General features: G+C 41.3%; 1 protein-coding gene across 3 annotated transcripts; it reads left to right on the top strand.

Moving 5' to 3' along the window:
• The first annotated feature begins 421 nt into the window (after window positions 1-421).
• LOC145031952 (protein RMD5 homolog) lies at window positions 422-3,047 on the top strand. 3 transcript variants are annotated; one of them, XM_078980605.1, is made up of 4 exons: window positions 495-528; window positions 787-851; window positions 1,504-1,602; window positions 1,682-3,047. In XM_078980605.1, exons 2-4 carry the CDS (start codon window positions 823-825, stop codon window positions 2,850-2,852), a joined length of 1,299 nt encoding a protein of 432 aa, XP_078836731.1. In that variant the 5' UTR covers window positions 495-528; window positions 787-822; the 3' UTR covers window positions 2,853-3,047. The 3 variants fall into 3 exon arrangements, with proteins under 3 accessions (XP_078836732.1, XP_078836733.1, XP_078836731.1); XM_078980606.1 differs by lacking the exon at window positions 787-851 and having other exon boundaries at window positions 422-528; XM_078980607.1 differs by lacking the exon at window positions 787-851 and having other exon boundaries at window positions 434-533.
• Window positions 3,048-22,210: the final 19,163 nt, after the last annotated feature.

The raw sequence follows: 22,210 nt of genomic DNA, 5'->3' as shown, positions 1-22,210 counted from the left end.
TTTTAGTTACATTTCAATTAACGAAGACACGTTTTTTTATTTTATTTTTGAAAATTTGGATGTGATCGGTTTTACTTTTGATTGATAAAGTTTATTTTAGTCTAAAATGTAATTCTTTGAACATTATGGTCATTTGGGTTAGTCATTTTTAAGATTATCACTTTATTAAACATAAACAAACATATCCAAACACAAAATCCGTTCAGTTTAGGCATACATATCTCAACTAAACACATTGATCTCATGAATCATGAGAATTGATAAGCCATTATGTTTATTTTCTGAGACAGAAACGATGTCGCTTTAAGGTTTAAGTCGTCCACATTTGAAAATAAATTAATTGACCTGAAAAGTTGAGGAAATTTAATATTACGGGGAAGAATTGGAAAATTAAGGAAATAAAAGGGCATCTAAGTAAATTGAACAAAATCTCCCATCATAAAGCGTACACTTCTCAAACTTCTTCAATTTTACACACAAATCTCTGGTGCGGAACTCCCTTCTCCGCCCCTCTCCCCCTGGTAACTGGTAAGGTACTCTCTCTCCCTCTCCATGTCTTCCTGTTAATCGTTTTATGTTTTACATGTGGTTCATGCATATATTGCCATACTTAATGGCGGAATCTATCGTTTTCTTGTTTTCGTGTGTTTTTTTCTTTCAGTATGATTACTTTATCACTTTATGTTACGTCGATCTGGAGTCTTAATCACTCGTTTTCCAATCTATTGCGACAGTTTGAGATTTTTCGATTCATGTACTGAAAATTTTGTTTGACGAAATTGATAGCTGATTATAGATCGTCAGATTTGACTGGATCGATGGATGAATCTGTTGGACGATCGATATAAACAGTAAGCTTTGGTTGCTTGGATATGTCGGTTGACTTGCATATAGAAAGTGTTGTGTATTTATTCATCCGTCTGATGATTACAATCATGGAGGGTTTGGCTAAGGATCTTTGAGTTATGAAAACTGGTTTAGTGGTTTAATGATTCAGCTCTTTATGTTACTAATATCTAAATATGATATGATCAGGATTTTTGAGTTATGAAAACTGGTTTTTTAAATTCAAACCTTCTAATTTCTAGATTTTAGGTTGTGTTTTTCAATTTTGTTGTTCCAAAGCTTTGTTTAGATTTTAATGTGGTAATTATGATCCTATAAGGTTTCCTACAGATTCTTTATAACCTTTCCTCTGGCTTTTTGAAGTTTTATCATCTGTACTTTTTGCCTTTTTTCCCCCAATTTTGTTGTGCTTCACTAAAAAAGAATGTCATAGTTAATAGTATTGTACGCAAGTTCTAATATCTTTTACCAAATGGCAATTTCTTTAGTTACCGATCTGAACTTTCCTTCTCATAATTACAAAATGTCCCTTCACTAAATTACTCAACCATATCAGTAGGTATCTGATACTAATAAGAATGAGATGTTGCATTTATTGCTTGTGTTGGAAAGAAGAAACCTCAAGATGTTTGTCATTAATGGTGCTCTTTTTTTCAGGTTTTTCAGAAAGTCAGATAGCTTATGGGGTATTGTTACAGACATTCAAGACTGTAACATAAATCTCTCCCACTGTTCCACAATCAAATTGACTATCAGGTAACACGAACTCAATAGAGACATTCTCAAGTAAGATTAAACTTTATGTTCTCATAGCTCCAAGATCTTTGTTTTATAGGCACCAAACTATGGAACTGAATCCTATCAAAGATGCATTCGATTCTGTCATCAAAAAGCAGACTCTTTCCTCCTCGAAAATCGAGGACACAATCGAACAAATCACCCAAGAAATTCAACAAACATTATCAGGAATACAATCCGCCATTAATGGCCCTTCCTCTCAACCCAAGTTAATCCTGGGTGAACTAAAAACCAAATTGAAAGAGATCGCTCCACTTAATCACCTCGAAGCTACACAAAAGGAACTCAACATTGCAATGAGCAAATACACTAAACTCCTCGAGAAACAATTCTATCCAGACATTTCAAAGTCTTACAGAAACGTCGATTTCGATACCCACATAATCAACCAAATAATCGCTAGTCACTTATATCGTGAAAGCATGTTTGAAATCGGCGATTGTTTCATAAACGAAGCTCACGAAGAAGAAACCATCGTCGACAAAAAAACCCAATTCTTAGAAATGTATGAAATTCTCGAATCCATGAAGTCGCATGACCTAACTCCCGCTTTGAAATGGGCCACGACTAACCACGACAAGCTCCAAAAAACCGGATCCGACATCGAATTACAACTCCATCGTTTACAATTCATGGAAATTCTTCAGAATGGTAGTCGAGATGAAGCTCTGAAATACGGAAGAACTCATTTCGCCCCTTTCGCGACCCAACACTTTCACGAAATCCAAAAGCTCATGGCGTGTCTTCTATGGGCCGGAAAGATCGACTCGTCGCCGTACTCGGATCTCGTTTCCCCAACTCACTGGGCGAAACTGGCCGACGAACTCGCTCACCAGTTCTGTAATCTGTTAGGTGAATCGTATGAAAGCCCTTTGAAAGTGACGGTGGCTGCCGGCGTTCAAGGGTTGCCGACTTTATTAAAACTGATGAATGTGATGACGGGGAAGAAGCAAGAGTGGCAATCGATGAAGCAGTTGCCGGTGCCGGTGGATTTGGGTACGGAGTTTCAGTTTCACTCGATATTTGTATGTCCGGTGAGCCGAGAGCAGGCCGGAGAAGATAATCCTCCGATGATGATGTCATGTGGGCACGTGCTTTGCAAACAGAGTATTACGAAGTTATCGAAGAACAACAGTACAAGGCCTTTTAAATGTCCTTATTGCCCTGCTGAGGTGGAAGTAGCTCAATGTAAGCAGCTGTACTTTTAACGTGCAATGAGACTACTTGTACCTGATGCTTATATTAAGGTACTCTTTTCTCATTTCCTTCCCTTGGATTTGTGGTTTGTGTAATGTGTTTATATGCTCTGATGTTGGGGGATGGTTAAGTTGTAAAAAACTATTGGTTTAGTATTTATGTGAATTGTAATGTAAATAGAAATCCCTTCTACTTGTTTCACTCTATATTCAGATCACTCAAACACTTTCATCGTTAGCAAGAGCCTTATATGTATGTGAATTGTAATTGGTAGTCGCTGATTGAAATACTTGATTGGGTCAGATCAACTTGTTACCAGTGGTTCAAAGACATCAGAAGATATAATCATATCAGAGGCTACTTATGATATTTTCCATCCCTAAAATCATGTATGGTAAAATCTTTAAAGATAAAATACCTTTTTTTAAAGTGGAAAACTCATAAAAAAAATCTAAGCGTTAAAAAATAAAATAAAAATTGCTTAAAAGTAATAGGTTGAATTCACGTGTGAGAGGCACGCAAAAACAACTATTCACATTTTAATGATATTTACTTTGTTATTTTATTTTTCTAACACATGTTCAAAATTATAAAAAGTATATAAAAATTAATAATCTTTGTTATATACAATTAAAAATCAATACACATATATTTTCAAGACAAGATAATAATGTTAAAATATTAAGGGTTCGATAAATTGAATGTTGAACTTTTAACATAATTTTCGTGTATTTAAAATATATCAAAGACCAAGTAAAATGATCAGCAGTATAACAAGATTTGAGTCTAATGATTGTTATCATAAAAACAAAATTGACATGGACATTAAATATAAGTCACAATTTCATGCATTCTCTATTCTTGACGATCATAAAACATTGTGGTGTTTCGGCTTACAAACGATCATTCTCCCTCTTTTGTTGAAGCAAAAGCAGGAAAACCGGAAACCACAATCATTCTCCCTTTTTTTTTTTGTTGAAATAAAAGGCGAAAAAACGGAAACCCCTTCAAATAAGTTTCCCCTCAATTAGAGCACATCGACTTGAAGATCGCTCCCGAAAAGGAATCTATTGATTCTCTCCCAATTTGTTGGACCATAGGTGCGATGATTTACTTCACGGGCGAGGTCTCTGGTTCAAGTCCAGGATGGTCTAGCTGTGCCAGGAAAACAAATAGAAGAAGCGTCTGACTCCTTCATGCATGTTCCACTTGGCTCGGGGGGATATAACTCAGTTGGTAGAGCTCCGCTCTTGCAATTGGGTCGTTGCGATTACGGGTTGGATGTCTAATTGTCCAGGTGGTAATGATAGTATCTATACCTGAACCGGTGGCTCACTTTTTCTAAGTAATGACGAAGAGAACCGAAACATGCCACTAAGACAAAGATGGGCTGTCAAGAACGTTAAGAACGTAGATGATGTAGGATGGGCAGTTGGTCAGATCTAGTATGGATCGTACATGGACGGTTTACACTCCGCTCCCGTGTTCATTTTAAGGAGAGAAAAGAAAGGAAATGAATGGAAGTCGGAGAAAAGTAAAAGAAATTGATGTTTCCGAGTTTCATTAAAAGAAGGAAGCGGAAGGAAATGGAAGGATCACTTTCCTTCCGATTTGGAGAAAAATTACTAAATGTTTAATTTTCCTTCCACTTCTCTCCAACTCGGGAACACAAAGTACGAATTTTGTTTTATTTCTTTTCTCATCTTTTATCTCATTACTTTCTTTTATCTTCACTTATTTTCTTTGCTACAACTCGGGAACGGGGTGTAAAAGAAATATAAGCTTAATAGGATACGTTTATTTTTGAAATATAAGCTTAAAGGGATATCAAAAATTATGATTCGACCAATAATAATTTTATTAATAGATCAAATTTTATTCTTTCAAGCATGTCATTAAATATATCAACTAAAAATGATGAAACCAATCAAATATAAATTAAAAATCACCTTTGCTCCTTTTCATATAGTCCGACATATATACCAATAAAATGAATTGAATTATGAATTAATTATGAACTAACAAATTTTCAAGCATACGATCATCAAGCATACACCAAGAAGAATTTAATAACAATAATGCATAGATTATGATCTTTTGGCAAGGGAGAAGGCCTCTTTGGAGGAGCATGTTGCGAGACTGGATGAATCTGTAGGGCGTTTGTCTCGGCGTATGGAGGCGTTGGTTGAGGAAAAAGTATATTGAAAGGCCGCGTTGAGGAGTGTTGTGGGCAGCTGGAGATGGAGAGGGTGAAGATGGAGAACGTGGAGGCGGCTTTGGCTTGTCTCCTGAAGAAAGGGATTGTCCAGGTAGTGGATAAATTGATTGAGAGCTCTGAGTTCACACTTAGGATTAAGCAAATGAAGTCTGCATGTATGGAAACCAGGGTAGAGGGTGGCAAGCGGGTAATCAGAGAGCAGTTTGCTGCAGGGATATTTACACCTGGTGAGTCGAGCGCCCTTCTAGAATATACCCAAGCCATGCACACTGATGTGGAATCTTTCTTGGAGACAAATTTCGCCTCCTACCTCCACCTTGGCAAGCTCGACATGGAAGGTCTTCTTCTGATGTGCTGTGACCTTGATGTTGAAAGAGAATGTCCTGAATGAAGTACTTCCGGGATCGGACCATCCCCCTGCCCCCGGTATGTGATTTCTACTATCTCCCTTGTTATGTGTGGATTGCCTTGGTTGGTGAAACTCAAACAATGTTTTCTTTTGAATGGTTTTTATTTGGTGAACAACTTTGACAATCTTTGTTATTTGTTTTTTGGTGGCCCTGCGTGGCCTTTTTCTAAGCTTGGGTTATGTGCGGTGGACAATTTGTTTTATTTTCTGAAAAAACATAGCTTTGTACTTTGCTTGTGTTTTATTTGGCTTGATTACTAGGGGGTTTATGTTGGCCACCCCGAGGCTGAGTTCTTTCCTAGACCCTGGTCAGTCCCAGGAATGTTATTCTGTGTTGTTCCTGTTTAAGTTTGTATTAGGTGAGAGATTGGCAGACAATTTTCTTTGTTAAGCGAGGGTTAGCAGTTTTGGTTACTGCCCTTCATTTCTCTTCCCCTCTTTTTCCTTTTAGACTTTTATTCAGAGTTTTGGGCTCCTAGGGCATTTGTTTCCGAGTTTGATTATCTAAGCTATGCCAAGATTGTCATCTCGGGGCTTCGACCCTTAAATATTGTTTTGTTCCGAAGCGAAGGTTACGATCATTCATAGCCTCTAGCTATCCCACATCCTAATATTATCTCACCGTCCTTAGCAGAGTGGGATTTTATTAGGGAAAGGTTGCGAGCCTTTAAGACCTATGATTGTGTTTTTTGCAATGATTTCATGTAAGTGGCGTGGATGATCAGTCCGTCTTTGTTTTCCATTTGTATAAATGCATGTTAATATGCCTCTGTTTCAAATTGTAGCATTTCATTGCATATTTTCTAGTGTCTTAGAGATATCTACATCATTAGATATGTATTGGGGGTGGGATAGTTGATGCTATTCTACGCGTAGCTTCTGGGCTGGCTTGTTGGGGCGTGATTATCCGTTAGGAGTTTAATCACTTGACCCTTTCCCTGGGTTCCCCCTTCCACCGTTCTAAGACTGTTGGTTTGGGATCTGGGGCTCCCAGGCCATCAGAGTGAATTCTTCTTCTTTGTCTTTCTTAGTTTGTGTCCCTTGGGGGCTCGTGTCCACGAGCTCTCCACTGTTCGTGTTCGTGTGCGGGCCATGATTGGTTGTTTTTAAATTGGCTGTCTTTCGGAGGATGATCTTCAATTTTCTCCACTCCCCGGTTTTGGTTGCTTGCTTATCATCCAGGGATGAGTTCGCCTTGTTCGGCGTGCGCGTTTGTGTTATTATGACCACTTGGCTCCTTTGTGATTCGATATTCCCTTTGTTGTTTGTGAGGTTCTTGACTAGATGTCGTCTTGGAGGAAGCCTTTGCCAGTTGTGGACCCTTACGGTTGTGGTGGCTCTCCTGTCAATGTCTTCCTTTCTGTGGTAGTTACCTACCCTTGCTGCTTCAAATTTGGTGGTTTCCCCATTGTGTTTTTGGTCAAGTTGCATGACTTCGTGTGTATGCACCGTTGTTTCCTCTTTTTCCATGATCTGGTCCTTCATTGTGTGATGACATGTTGGCAGGCTTAGAGGTATCCAACCTCGCTTGGTGTACATGTTGACTACCGTCGATGTTTCTGGCGTGGTAATGTTGTTGCTATCGTGCCCTTCTCCCCTTGGACTGTTTGTGTGGACGTGTAACACCTGGTTTCTGGTATGAATTTATTTCCAATTATTTGCATTTTCTTGGAGGACTCGTCGAGTTGGAAGCCTCAACTCGACGTGTCGAAGTTGCTTTGGTCGCGAAGTTTAATAAGTCAACTCGACGAGTGAGGTGCCTCAACTCGGCGAGTTGGCAGCCGGGAAGGAAAACCTAATTTTAGGGTTTTGCACCCTATTTAAACACCTTAAGTCCCATGTGTTGGCCTCATTCCCAACCTCCATAGTGTGACAACCGTCATATTCTGGTCAATTCAAAGTCAAATAAAGTCAACAAGTCAAACCGGTCAGCTCCACTAACCCGTGTGTGCTTGGACTTACGCTCAGTATTTACTAAACAAGTCGCTACTCTAATAAGAAAACATGAATCGAAAAGTACGTACAACTAGATCTCTTTAACCTAAAAACTGTACTACGTGGCGAGCCAAACTGATAAAACAATGATGCATACTCATCGGGAGTGTGTAAGATCCTTAAACAAGGCTTAACAGGGTTTACGAACCATGCATTGCGATGCCGGACACTCACAATTGTCACACATGGATCCCCTCTCAATCGTTTTCACTCTATCTCTGACTATGTCAAATCTCTCCCTAATCGCTCCAAGTGTGTGAAATCTCTCCCAAATATCTCTCTGTATGAGAAATCTCTCCAAGAATGTCAAATCTCTCCCAAATCCCTCTAAGTATGTGAAACCTCTCTCAAATATCTCTTTGTATGATAAATCTCTCCAAGAATGTCAAATCTCTCCCAAATCTCTCCACGTATGTGAAATCTCTCCCAAATATCTCTCTGTATGAGAAATCTCTCCAAGAATGTCAAATCTCTCCCAAATCTCTCCACGTATGTGAAATCTCTCCCAAATATCTCTCTGTATGAGAAATCTCTCCAAGAATGTCAAATCTCTCCCAAATCTCTCCACGTATGTGAAATCTCTCCCAAATATCTCTCTGTATGAGAAATCTCTCCAAGAATGTCAAATCTCTCCCAAATCCCTCTAAGTATGTAAAATCTCTCTCAAATATCTCTCTGTATGAGAAATCTCTCCAAGAATGTCAAATCTCTCCCAAATCCCTCTAAGTATGTGAAATCTCTCTCAAATATCTCTTTGTATGAGAAATCTCTCCAAGAATGTCAAATCTCTCCCAAATCTCTCCAAGTGTGAGAAATCTCTCCCAAATCTCTCTCAAAAGTTTCCCGTAACTTTTTGGAATCAGTCGGGTCATTCCGGCCCTTAACCGGGTCAAAAACGGCTTAAAACGGGGCGAAAACGAGAAAAATAGGCTTTAGGAACCGAAACCGGAATGAGAGGCTTCTTAGGACCAACCGAGCCTCTGGTGGCTAAGAGAACCGAAGCTACTATTCACCAACCGAGCGGTCGGTCCCTCTCGGTCCGTCCCACGCTCTGTTCGCTGTCTCGCTCTCTGTTCGCTACACGCTCTGTTCGCTGTCTCGCTCTCTGTTCGCTGTCTCGCTCTCTGTTCGCTACTCGCTCTCTGTTCGCGTCCCAGTCCCTGTCCGCGTCCCACTCTCTGCTCCGCTTCGCCTCTCTGTTCTCCTTCTCACTCTCTGTCTCGCGCGCCTCTCTGTCCCCTCCCACCTCTCGGTTCCTACCCTCTCCCTTCTCCCCTCTCGGCTCCTTCCTTCTCTCTTCTTCTTCTCTCGGTTTCCGCCTCCCTCTCTCTCTCGGTTCAGCATAAGAGGCCGAGCCTCGGCCAGAAATTCGCATGTGTCATTTTTAGCCCATTTTTGATATTTTTAACATTTTAAGCCCGTTTTTCGTGATTTTAAAGCGGGATTTTCTCCAGAAATTATATTTTAACATAATAAACTCTAAATATTCATAATTTAAACATATTTTGATGAAAATCATTATTTAAATAATAAAAATCAAATGGATGAATTATTAAAGGTGGAGCGTTGACTTTGCCTTATCCAAAGTCACAAGCAACCACCCCACACCCACTCTTTGACTAACCACACCTCTCCACCTTACCTAGGTCACATCAATGTCTTTTCCACTCAATTATCCCTCCTCCCCACGTTTTTGAGGGCTGATTATTCATCCTCTCTCCTCACTTCTCTCATTTGCTCTCATTTCACAAGAAGATCAAACTCTTTCCTCTCTCACTTTCTCTCTCTAGAAATTCGAGATTCAAGGGCTGATCTTGAGTTTTTCCTCCACATTTGGTAAGCATAATCCATTCTCTTTATGATTATCTCATTTATTTCCACTCAAATCATGGATATCTTAGACAAACTCTCTCATAATTGTGTTAGATCTTCGAATCTTCAAGTGATTCTTCAAGTGTTCTTGGGTTGAACACTTTCCTTCTTCAACACTTACCTACTGGAATCACTTAAGGTGAGTTCATACCCCTACATTTTCATGTTTTCTCAAGTTTTCAGGGGGGGAATACAAGTTAAAACACTAAGAACATATCTAAATTTTTCTAACAGCCTTCATCAGAAAAGTTCAACTCCATTCACGGACTGTTTTGGGCATCTTAAACACTTTTGTTTTCAAAACTGTACAAGGTGAAAATAGTTCAAGTTTTTAGCTTTAAAATGGCTACTTGCACATCTCCATACGATTTTTCTACAATTTATGGTGATTTTTACAAAACTGCCTATCATTTCAAACAACAATCCGGACCAGTCTGTGATTATGGACTTATTCACCCAAGTTAGAGGTCATTATAAATTGTGATAAAAATTATGAGCAAACTAGACACATTTTGTGAACTCTCAGAAATTACGGATCTAGTTTTCGACTTCGTATGATTTTTCTATGATTTTTCCAAAACAGGGCAGAATTGCTAAATTTTGCCAACAGCATGTAAATATCATAACACTTTGTATTATGTTGAGCAAAGTGTATAATCATAAGTTCTAATATTTGAATGTGTTTCCTTGCTAGTTTATCATTATGAACTGAAACTAAAACATTCATATTAAATATTATTCATTCATTTTGGAACACGTGCTATTAAACTATAAAAAGTATAGTCAATAAATTCACAACACTAATACTTTTCCATAAAAGAGTTCATACATAGTACATACATTTTAGATAAACTATAATAGGTATAGTTTATGATACATCACTCTACGCACTCGTACAAGAATGGTACATTCATACAAGAAAGATTTCTATTCGCACACATTTCACGTAAATTTATTAAGCTATGGTTCAATAAATTCACAACACTAATACTTTTCCATAAAGGAGTTCATACATAGTACATACATTTTAGATAAACTATAATAGGTATAGTTTATGATACATCACTCTACGCACTCGTACAAGAAGGGTACATTCATACAAGAAATATTTATATTCACACACATTTCACGTAAACTTGTTATCCTATATTGTGAGTTTCTCTATTTTTCTCTCTCTCTCTCTCCCCGTACGTCCGAGTGCGGGATATAATTCCTGGTAGTTATAATCAGAATCTCCTTGAGGGAGAACGTGATACTTGTATATAGATCTATATTGGGATTGACACCCCACACCTTGCTGCTAGCTACAGTTGGACCTGCAGGTCTACGGGTGACAAATGTCATTTCATTTTTCGCGACACTGAGAACGTCGTGGCAGGTTCACATAGTCATAGTATGATTATAACGGCTCACATAGGGAACAATCCATAAGTTTACGGGATTTTATTTTTAAAACCTAAATGAGTTTTATGTCGATTTAAAATCACCTTTTATCTCTATGGGTACAAATACAAAGTACCGGGTCTCTATACAAAAAGGGGTACAAATACAAAGTGCCGGGTCTCTATACAAAGCTATTATGATATTAAAACTACACTTCCTCTAAAATTGTTAGACTTCAACTATAGTCGCCGAGCGTATATGTTGAGTCATATAAGAATTTAGTCTTGATTGGCCTAGAATTGGTGGTGCCCGCCTCATCTCCTGTTCCTCGTTGGGTTGTGGACCTAGGGCAGACCCACTATATTCAACGTTTTATCTAAGTTAAGCCTTATATAACTTTATATGTTGGACGATTATAGAGGAACTCTACGGATTACTCTAGGGTTCATTACAGCATCATGTAGGATTATTTCTATTCATACTTAACTAAGAAAATATTGGATTTTCTGGAAATCAAACTAAATCGATTTTACAAGGAAAAACGGTTTCTACTTCAAACAAAACTCTTATGAACTCACCAACCTTTGTGTTGACACTCTTTAAAACTACTTGTATTCTCAGGAAATCAGTGAAACAGGAAAACTTCATCGCTTTGAGGATGGGACGCTAAACCGTCAACAAATTATTTTGTCATCATAATGTAATTGCTTTTGAAACATGTAAACATATACTTTGGTGTAACTTTTGCAATTATATATATGGTGGTTGTTTTTACTTTGAGCACTATTATACACGTTGTTGTGATACTGTACATGAAGTCCTCCACCCCCAGACGTTTCCGCCATCCTTGGTTTGGGGGTGTGACACATAGCTCTAATCCTAATCTCAAAACCCTAGAGCCTCCTTGAGTGTTGTGAGCTCATTGTAGGTGTGTTTTGGTGTGTTTGAAGCTCATTGAAGGAAGAGCAACTCGGTGCAAGGTGGTGGTTCAAGTAGGAGCTTCCAGATCTTGATTCTCTGCTCCATTTCCAGCACATTTGGGTGTAAAGTTCTAACCTTACTTAATATTTTCTTAGATCTCTTCTTGGGTTAGATTGTATGCTTTTAGCCGTGGATGGGTGGTTGTTGGGGACGTAGAAGTCCCAAGTATTTATTCTTTCAGATCTATGATCTTCATGAGCTCTTTTGTCATAAATGTGCCAACTTTATGGTCTTAAGGGCTTCATGCATTCGTTAAGTCATTCTTTTGGCCTCTTTTGAGCATTTTAGCCTCTCCTAGCCATGCATGAGTGTAAAGTTTGAAACTTTACGTAGTTATTTAGCTTTCAGGGCCAGATCTGCAGTTTAGGGATATGCCTTGGTGATTTAGTGCTTAATGATTAAGTCCTTACACTTTTAAGCCTAGGGTTTGGGTTTTGAATCCATTTTGGTGGTTCTTAGGGGTAAAGTTGGAAACTTTACCCTTCTTGGGTCATTTCAGTTAAAATCTGAGTTATGAAGCTCTTAGTTTCGATAAGGTCGGCTTAATGAATTAAGATGTTGGATTTCTAGCGAACTTGACGAGTTTATGGATGAACTCGACGAGTTGGATCGGTTCTTCCCGACTTTGCAGACTAATGGATAAACTCGGCGAGTTGAAGGACAACTCGACGAGTTGGGTTAACTCGGATCGTTGACTTTGACTTTGACTTTAGTCTTTGACCAAGTTTGACCTATAAGGGGCTTTTGGGCATTTTATGTTGTACTTAAGGAAATCTTTTATGTTTTGGGGTTGAGTAGAGTCGATATTCGGAGTCGGGATCCGTTCAGCTACCTTTATGTATTCGAGTTGAGTTTCCTTATCGGGTTTAGCGGGTCGAAGGCACCAATGCCGTAATGTTAATGTTATGTTGTTAGTATGCTAGCTGTCTTTGTGAATCTTGCATGTATATGTGTTTATGTTTTTTCCGGGCTAAGGCCCGATGCCGGACGAGGACTGATGGATATTTGTATGATATGTGATTATTGCATGTATGTGTGCTTATTTAATATATGTTATTGTATGTTGGGTGGGGACTGTTTACCGAGCTCAGTTCGATGTCGGGTGGGGCCCGATGCCGGACGGGGCCCGATGATAGGGCGGGGCCCATTATATGTTTACCGTATGTTCATTTTAAGGTTGTTATGTGGTATGGTATTTTGGGGAGACTTACTAAGCTTTGTGCTTACCATTTTAGTTCTTGTTTCAGGTACTTCCGGTGATAAGGGAAGAGCTTAGGATGACTGCATCGCACATACTGTTTAGATTCCGCTTCTGATGTTTACTCTGATTTTATGACAAAATGATACATTGTGTTTTATTTAAATGTTTGGATATTATTGGAAAATACTATTTTATCTATTATTAAAATGAAATTTTTGGGACCATATTTTTGGATGCTTCAAGTTGGTGTTAGAGCCTTGGATTGAGGGATTTGGGCATACTCTCGGGTGTGTCTGAACTTAGACTAAGGACTTGGTAGAAATTTTCAAAAGAAAAACATTTTTATAAAAATGATTTCTAAAAGAGAAAAGGGTGTGGTGCGTGCAATCAGCTGAGCTCAAGTAAGTTATCCTAAAATACCCATACATGTTTATATATGATATGAATTGTGAAATTGTGAATTGCATGCTGGATTAGGGCTAAGGATCTAGGAGAGATGCCTTTGTATGCATGTTACATGAGCTTATAGATTTGCATGCTAGTACTTATCAGTCAGTGATAGGATGGCATGATTAGGTTATGTTTTGTTCTAACTATTTAATGTTCGAATGTTGCTTGCTTTGTGCTTTTAGGAGTCTTTGCTAATCTCAGCTAGTTAGTAAGCAAATATTCTAAGTTACATATTCTGAAAACTAAATAATTTTAGAAGGTTAGGTTTAGCTCTATTGCACAACTCTTTTTTGAGTCCAAATGTTGTAGGGAGAGACCTATCATTCGAAGAATTATCTAGTCTTTGTAATATGTGATTGTATTCATGAGCTAGTTAGAGAAGGTTAGCATGAGTTCCTTCTGCAACTGATGGCGGATAGTGGTGTGGAGTTTTCCATAGGAAAACCTAGGATGAGATTTAGTGTTGGGAGCCTTAGCTATGAGGGATATGTTGGTTATAAAGCAATTTGGCTGAGTTAAGGCACTTCTTGAGGAAAGTATGGATAAATGTGGAAGGTTGTATGGGCCCGTAATACTGGAAGCAGAGGATCCGTACTCGATCCAAGGAGGGCTGTAAGGAAGCCAGGGAGCTTGTGTAGTTATGATTTCCCCGATATACGCATTGATGCTTATTCTAATAGTTTTATGGTTAGTTTTTAGTATGGTGGTATTACGAGGCAAGCTAGTGGGCAGTTGTTGTGTTGGGGAGGGATCAGGATTAGGTTCTGGAGCTGGGCAGTTTGATGACCAGACGAGGGAGTTCATCATGTATGATATTACACGCATTATCCTTGATCAGACTCCTGCAATTTTTGGCTCGGTAAAGGAGGGTATTCTGGAGATTACAGATGAGAGATTGAGTGCCTTTCGCACTGAGATTGTGGCATTGATTGGGACACGCTCTCTGACCTTCATAGAGTTTCGGGCATGTGGAGCGCCAAACTATCATGAGGATAGGGATCTCATTGCAAACAATAGGTGGTTGGCAGATGTTGCCAATGCCTTTCGTACCAGCCGTTGTCCAAAGGTGGACAAGGTCAAACTAGCTTCCTACCTCCTGAATGATATGACACATGATTGGTGGGAGGAGGTAGGGCATGCTATAGGGGTTTTGTCATTGATTTGATGATCTGGAGTGATTTCTTGACCAAGTTTTAAGTTGAGTTTGCACTAGTGATTGAGGTGCAGCAGCTAGCACGAGAGTTTCAGGATCTCCATCAGACTACTGAGTTGATGACTGAGATCACCACTATGTTCAGGGAGAGGACACTTCTAGTTCCGCAGTATGTGGCGGATGAGGAGATGAAGAAGGCTCGATACCATGAGATGCTGAGGAGCGATATTCGACAGTTTATGAGCCGATCCAGCTGCAAGATGCCAAAAGACATGATAACGAGGGGTAGGGAGAGGGAGATTGACTTATAGATGGAGAAGAAGAGGAATCCAAATTTTGCGATGAGTGTTGAGGATTCGGGCAAGAGGCCCAAGGTATCTGACTCTAGATCGAGAGGCAACAGGGCTGTAGCCGCTATGGCAAGTGCGGCAAGATGCACGAGGGGACGTGCAAAGGGGTGGGTTCTAGCTGCTTCAAGTACGACCAAACTGGTCACATTAGCAAAGATTGTACTGCTACCACCCCCACCATTCCGGTATCTGATCTGATTTGCTTTCAGTGCAATCAGATGGGCCTACAATAAGACCAATTACCCAAGTTTGGCTATGGCGGGACCGGTGTCAGCACCCGCTCCTACGACATTTAGGATTACTGATGGCCATTAGGGCCGGGCAGATGCGCCAACGCCGATGAGTAGGGGATTCCAGCTGACGGTGGAGGAGGCGTGTGCAGCTCCTGACATTGCGACAAGTATGTCTCTTATCCTTATCTCTTTTAATTATTTCAAACTGTTTCTTATGTTTATGTGTTCTATTTTTTTAGGATTGTTCATTGTGAACGACATCTCTGCTTTAGTATTATTTGATTTGGGGGCTACCCGATCATTCGTGTCTCTTGCGCTTAACAAGAGATTCGCTGGAGCTCTGGGGGACCTGGATTATCCTTAAGATGTCGAGATTGCTGACGATAGGTCTATTCGGGTTGTGAGGGTTCCTCGTTATACCCTAATCAAAGCAAGCTCACCCGAACTTGAACTGCTCTGACAAAGGCGGCGAGTAGTCGTTACCATGTATGAGACAACCTAAACAGTTGCATATAAAAGATTGTTTGAAAGATGTGAGTTAGAATGTAACACATGTTCTAGGTATTATCTGATTTATTTGATTTTAGGGTTTTGGCCGTGGACTCGGCGAGTTGGAGGATCAACTCGTCGAGTAGAAGTATTAATTTTGGACGTGGGATCGGGACCTACTCGATGAGTCGGAAGGCCCCGAATCGGCGAGCAGGAGCTGTAAAAAGAAACCCTAACTTTCAAGGGTTTGTACCCTATTTAAAGGACTTATGGATCATTTGTGGCCTCCCTTAGCAACTTACTGCCCATAGAAAAGTGTTTTCGGTTGTAAACCCTCCATAAGTGTGAAAAAGAGCTTGTTTGAGCAAACTTGGTGTGTTGAAGAAGAAAGTTGGAAGAAGGAACAAGAGGGGAAGCAGTAGATTCGGTATCTACTCTACATTAGTCATCATTTTAAGGTAAAAAGTCGTTACCATGAACTGTAGATTCTTAGATATCTTCTCTTCCAAGTGTATGACCATTTTGGGGCAAATGGAGTCCAAACTTAGATCTGGACTTATCGGAGGGACATAGTTCCAGATTTGAACCTCTTTAGTAGCTTAACCCTTTCCATGCACAAAAAACCTTGAAAGAGGCCTAGTTTTGAAGATATAGCCTTAGGAAACCTTGCATGCACGTAAAGTTTGCAACTTTATGTGGTATCTGCACTAAGGGAGCTTGGATCCAGAATTTGGGACCTTAGATCCCACTGAAAAGGACCGAAAATGAGAAGACTGAAGGGACTCATCGAGTTCCTTATCTGACTCGGCGAGTCAAGTGGGTTTGTCCCATTTTTAGGATCCAGGGTTTTCATCCGTATGGGTTTTCCTCCTGAGGAGGGTTTTTGACTGGATGGGTTTTTGGTCAGGAGTTTGCGGTTGAGAGTTTAAGGCCTCAGATATTACGAAACTCGACGAGTCACTCAAGCGACTCATCAAGTTGTCGAGTTATGCAAGGAACTCGACGAGTGGCTGGTTATACTTGATGAGTTGAGGTCAGCATGGACTGTTGACCTTGACTGTGGACCTTGACTTTGACCAGAGTTGACCTGAGGGTATTTATAGGATTGTGTTAAGTTAATCACTTGATGATTATAAGCATTTGAGAAGGAGCAGCATGTGGAATATATCTGACTTCAGCTTATTAGTTCAACATTCGAGAGGTGAGTTTTCTCACCATATCAATGGGTCTAAGGCACCAAGGTCGGACCATTATGTGATTTTGGTATATGTGTTAGTAGAGCCATGTGGTAGAGATATGTGGTACGATAGTTAGATATACCTTGTATATTTCTATCTATAATTTTTATGTGCAAGGAAAAGACCATGGGGTGGGCCCATGACATATGGATGTAAGACCATGGGGGCGCCCATGGCCTTCTGGAAGGGAAAAGACCATGGGGTGGGCCCATGACATATGGATGTAAGACCATGGGGGTGCCCATGACCTTCTGATAGGGAAAAGACCATGGGGTGGGCCCATGACACATGGGTGTAAGACCATGGGGCGCCCATGGCATCCATATGCAGGGTTATGTGGTAGAGATATCTTCTATAGCTAATGTATGTGGTAGAGATAGATTTTATAGCTAGCATGATACGTATGATGTGGATTATGTGTGGGGTATGCTCTGGGTGAGGGGGGGCTCACTAAGCATTAGCTTACAGTTTCTGGATTTGTTTCGGGTACATCTGAGTCCAAGTGCAAGGGCAAGGCTTGATGGTGCAGCGTGCACTCTCTCAGACATTTTGGATGGGACCCTCTGATGTTCGAAATATTATTATTATTACTATGGATTTTTAATTTGAAAACAGTTGTAATGAGATTTCATGGTTTATAGTAAAGTATTTTTACTATTTAAAATTGAAATATTTACCCTTGATTTTTCGGTTGTTACATAGAAAGAAGCTCCAAAGCCTCGATGGTGGGCATGGGAAAAAGCATGGAAACCCCAGTCATACGCCACCGCGTACTGCGTAAGGCGAGATTCCCTAGTGATCCCCCATTCTGGTACATATATGGCTGACGCCGTCGGAGGAACAGAAGCAGAATCCCTAGTAGTACCCTCCCCTGTCAGAAGTTGGATTGGTGAGTTTGGAGCATCTTCTTGTGCAACACCCGAGTCAACACCAAAAACACTTTCACCAAAAGCAATTGTAGCACCTGGTTTCCGGTATGTGAATTTTATTTGAGCATTGCCCTATTTTAGCCTTGGACTCGGCGAGTCATAAGGTCCGACTCGCCGAGTAGGGACGAGACTCAGGACACGTTTAAGTGGGCGACTCGGCGCGTCCATATCCTGGACTCGGCGAGTCACCGCTTCTGGATGAAACCCTAAGTTTCAAGGGTTTGCACCCTATTTAAACCCTCATTCCGCCCCAACTCGTCCCCATTCACCCCCAGAACTCCCCCTACATCGTTTTCCCTTATTTCCTTGAGAGATTGAAGTGTTCTTGGTGTGTTCTTGAAGGTTTTGAGGAGAAAGAGGAGTAGATCAAGAAGAGGAGAAGGAGATCAGCCATCTTTGTGTCATTTCAACATTTTCCTTGAGGTATATCTCGTTTTTCCCCTGTTTCTATGCTTAAGATTTCATTTGAGACACTCTTGAGCAATTCTTCAAGCTTGCTTGTGCTTAATGTTTTGTAATAAGTGGATTAACCTTTAGATCTAGGCAAGATTGAGCTCTAGGAGCTCAGATCTGTTAGCTTTATGGCCCCATGTGGCTTGTTCATCCTAGATCTACCCTTTTGAGGCATTTTGCACCCTAAAATCCACATTAGTGAATATCCACACGTAAAGTTGGAAACTTTACGTGTGATTTGTGTCCTAGAAGTCCAGATCTATGAATGGCATGGACTGAAATCGAGTAAATCGGTGTATTTGGTGGATGCATGGCGGCGACTCGGCGAGTCGTATTGGCGACTCGGCGAGTCTGGTCGCGAGTCACCGATTTGGTCCCTTCATGATGTATCGAGTTGAGCCGTGAGTCACAGGGGGTAACTCGGTGAGTTGGGAGCTGAACTCACCCATGTTAGGACTCGGCGAGTCAATGCCCTGACACGGCGAGTCCAAGGCAATCTTCATAGATCAAGAACAGACTCGGCGAGTTGTTCATACAACTCGGCGAGTCTTAGCATAAAGTGTTCTTCGGATGAAGATGAACTCGACGAGTTGTTCATACAACTCGACCAGTAGGATGAAGGAGTTGAATGACAGTTAGAAGATGAACTCGTCGAGTCATAGCCCAACTCGACGAGTAGAACCAGGGACCCAGGACAATAGTTTGCTAGGGACTCGGCGAGTGGAGATCCACTCGGCGAGTCGGGTCAACTGAAAGTTGACTCTAGCATTGGCTTAGAGCTAGACCGGGGGTAAAATGGTCATTTTACCTAAAGGACAGTTAGCAGTGTTTGATTGAGTATGTTGTGGGAATTGCAGCCGGAGGACTCCCGGAGCAGCAGCAGTCAGTTGGTTCCCGAGCAGTTCAGCAGCTACTTTGAGGTGAGTTACCTTCTAGTAGCGGTGGGTCTAAGGCCGCAATGTCGGCCCACCAGTAGGAGACGTATGATAGATGATTGTCTTTGTGAAATCATCTAGGTTTGCTATTACCGGTTATGTTATATGCTATCATGATACGTTATATGCAATAGTAGTAGAGTTCGGTTGTTAGGACCGCTGGGTAGTCAGACACCCCAGAATTATCTGACTGTATGTGATGGTATGCTTGTATGTTGGTCTGTTATGTTATGCGATAGAGGTAGCGGGAGGGGACCAGTCCCCGAGGATCGGTTGTTAGGACCGATGGGTAGTCAGCACCCCAGAATGGCTTGACATGGGTAGTCAGCACCCCAGAATGGCTTGACACGGGTAAGACGGCACCCCAGAATGGCCGTATGGGTAGGTCGGCACCCCAGAATGGCCGTATCGGGTAGTCAGGCACCCCAGAATAGCCTGGCAGTACGTATGTTATATGTTTGTATGGTATGTGGTACGTTGGGGGAACTCACTAAGCTTTGTGCTTACGTTTACAGTTTTGTTTTCAGGTACCTCTGCACCGAAGGGGAAGGAGCCGGCGCGGTAGCGGCACGTCATACACACACTCTTCGGTTTCCGCATTTACGAGATTTACTGGGATTGTACTCTGATATTTTGATGGGATGTATGGTTTGACCTTTTAGAACATGGTTGCGATGTGTTATGGTGTGATCGAACAATGTTTTTATTTATTAATGTTTTCTAAAGTAATATTTTAAAATGAAATTTTCGGACGTAAAAATTGGGTCGTTACAGCAATAGATTCCACTGGCTCTTCTTTGGGATCACATGACAGTTCCATCGCCCCTTCTTTCACCCATCCGGCTGTTTCGAAGTATCATCATCGGGGATGTCCACTACCACGGTGGACTCCCCAAAAGGAAGTCCACATTCCGCCTCTAGAGGAGGCATTGGCTCGAGGAGCTAGTCCTAGTAGATTCCGCCTGTGGTGAATCCAACCAGGAAAGCCATCGCTGATAGACCTCGTGGGTATCCTGTCTCACCAACCCGGTTGAGGCCTCCTCCTTCGTGTCAGAAGCAAGGAGTCTTCACAAGAAACACCACCGACAGGATCATCGACTAGCGTCGGGTCAGCTCGAGGATCAGGCATTTGACCCAAAGTAGTGATCGAACCGGAAAGGGCCAATACACGGTCAGTGCTAAATGGCGACAGAAGCAGTTCCACCAACGAAACCTCCTGATGAAGGTGGGCACCCTGAAATCGACCCCTCAAAACCATCTTAAATGGAATGATCCTCTCATGACCTACCAACAAAACAAGAAGACCGAGTACACAAAAAAGAAAAAAAAGGGGAAGGGCATGCCACACTACGAAACACAAACACAACCGAAGGAAAGAAAAATAAAATTTGGAGGAAAGGAGAAGAACTTACCATCCTTCACAGCTAAAAATTCAGGCATCATTCCTCGAGACCTCCAAGATGCACTCATACCCACAACGACCAACATACGACCCTCCCAGTTATCCTCATTGAAAGAGATGCTCTTCGGAGCATTGGCAACCTGCTCGCTAGCCCCCGAAAGAGTAGGAATCCGGTCAGAAAAGTTGAATCTATGAGGATAATCGTAACTAACTATATCTCGATTCACCCAGAGCCAACTATCCTGCCAATTCTTCTTTGGTTCCTTTTGGTTCCCAATGAAAACACGAACACCTCTGCGTTAAGAAAACATGTGAATACCAGATTGAGTCAATGAATTGAAGAAGTACTTAAATTCCCACAGTTGGGGAAGCACACCAGAGCCCGACATGCCATCTCAAAGCCAACTATCTTGTTAACAATGTTGGGGGTATGGTTGTTGACAATGAAACCGTAGTGGCGCATGATCTCGTCAAAAAATTTGGTCGTTGGCACCCGGAGCCCTGCCTCGAAGATGGGAATAGGAACTTTGACCTTACCCTCTGGTGGTCGGGAGATGACGGCTCCCCTGTGTGGAAACTCGACCCCATGACCGGGGAGGAAACCAAATCGCTCCTACAACCCGAAAAACTCTTCGGAAGATAGAGCAACACCCGTGTTCAGAGATGCCATGGTGTGGTAACAAAGGGGAAGTGCAAATGAAGATGAAGAAATGAGGAAGGAACGAAAAGAAAGAAGCAATATTGGAGGATAGAATAAGCAAAGGAAAAAGGAAAGCAGATCGGATAAAGAAGGTTTTAAATGCAGGCGGGAAACCCGCACAGTTACAATGATGAAACCGCCGACTCAGACGATTCTGTCGTGCCAACTGGCAGTGAAACCACCATCGATGAACACGTGTCCATGCCTAAGGCTAGAATGACCTCTCTACCTCGAGAAAACGTTGACGTCCACTAGCCTAGGGGACTTGTTGACGTATCTCACTCGAAGTAACGTCAAAGGATAACAGAGCCGTCAACTCAGGAACGACCCATCAAAAACCCATTACCCGACAGGAGCTGGGAGCAAACCATTGTCCAACATACCCCACGTTCTAGCACCGACGATCTGGTCTTGGGATTGGCCCCCTTTTAGGAGAAAAACTACTGTTCTAGATAAGACAAAGGAGTACCAGTTGCCTAAGGGCGACATGTGTAGTGCTCGGTGATCTGCTAACCGACAGTTTTGCATTAATTGCAAATAGCCACCCGTGGGGCATGATCTACCAATTGAATGCTACCTTGTCATGCTATTCCTGAAAAAGTAGAAGATAATGTCGGAGATTTGTTCTCCTGACCACAAATATAAATAGGTCCCTTCTCCTCCAAGAGAAGGGATCGACTCTTAAATCCCAATCTCATACACTCTATATGATACCTTTTATCAAATGGATCCACCAACTTGACCGTCGGAGATTCGTTCCGGGATCACCTCCCGAACGACGTCTGACGATCTTGTTTTCTTTACTGTTATTCTCAGACTTATCTTTTTCAGCCCTCAATGAGAGGAAGTTAAGTTGTAGACATATCACAACAACAAACATACTAAGTACAAAAATATACCAAACAAATATCACATGAATTTGCAAATAATTAAATAACAAAATAAGTCAAAAAGACCAAATACGCATGTAGGACTAAT

Source organism: Lactuca saligna, chromosome 2, assembly GCF_052625555.1.
Source record: "Lactuca saligna cultivar CGN05327 chromosome 2, ASM5262555v1, whole genome shotgun sequence".
NCBI classification, from domain to species: Eukaryota; Viridiplantae; Streptophyta; class Magnoliopsida; order Asterales; family Asteraceae; genus Lactuca; species Lactuca saligna.
The sequence above is the reverse complement of the archived record's forward strand: the minus strand, read 5'-3'. Positions and strand labels throughout refer to the sequence as shown.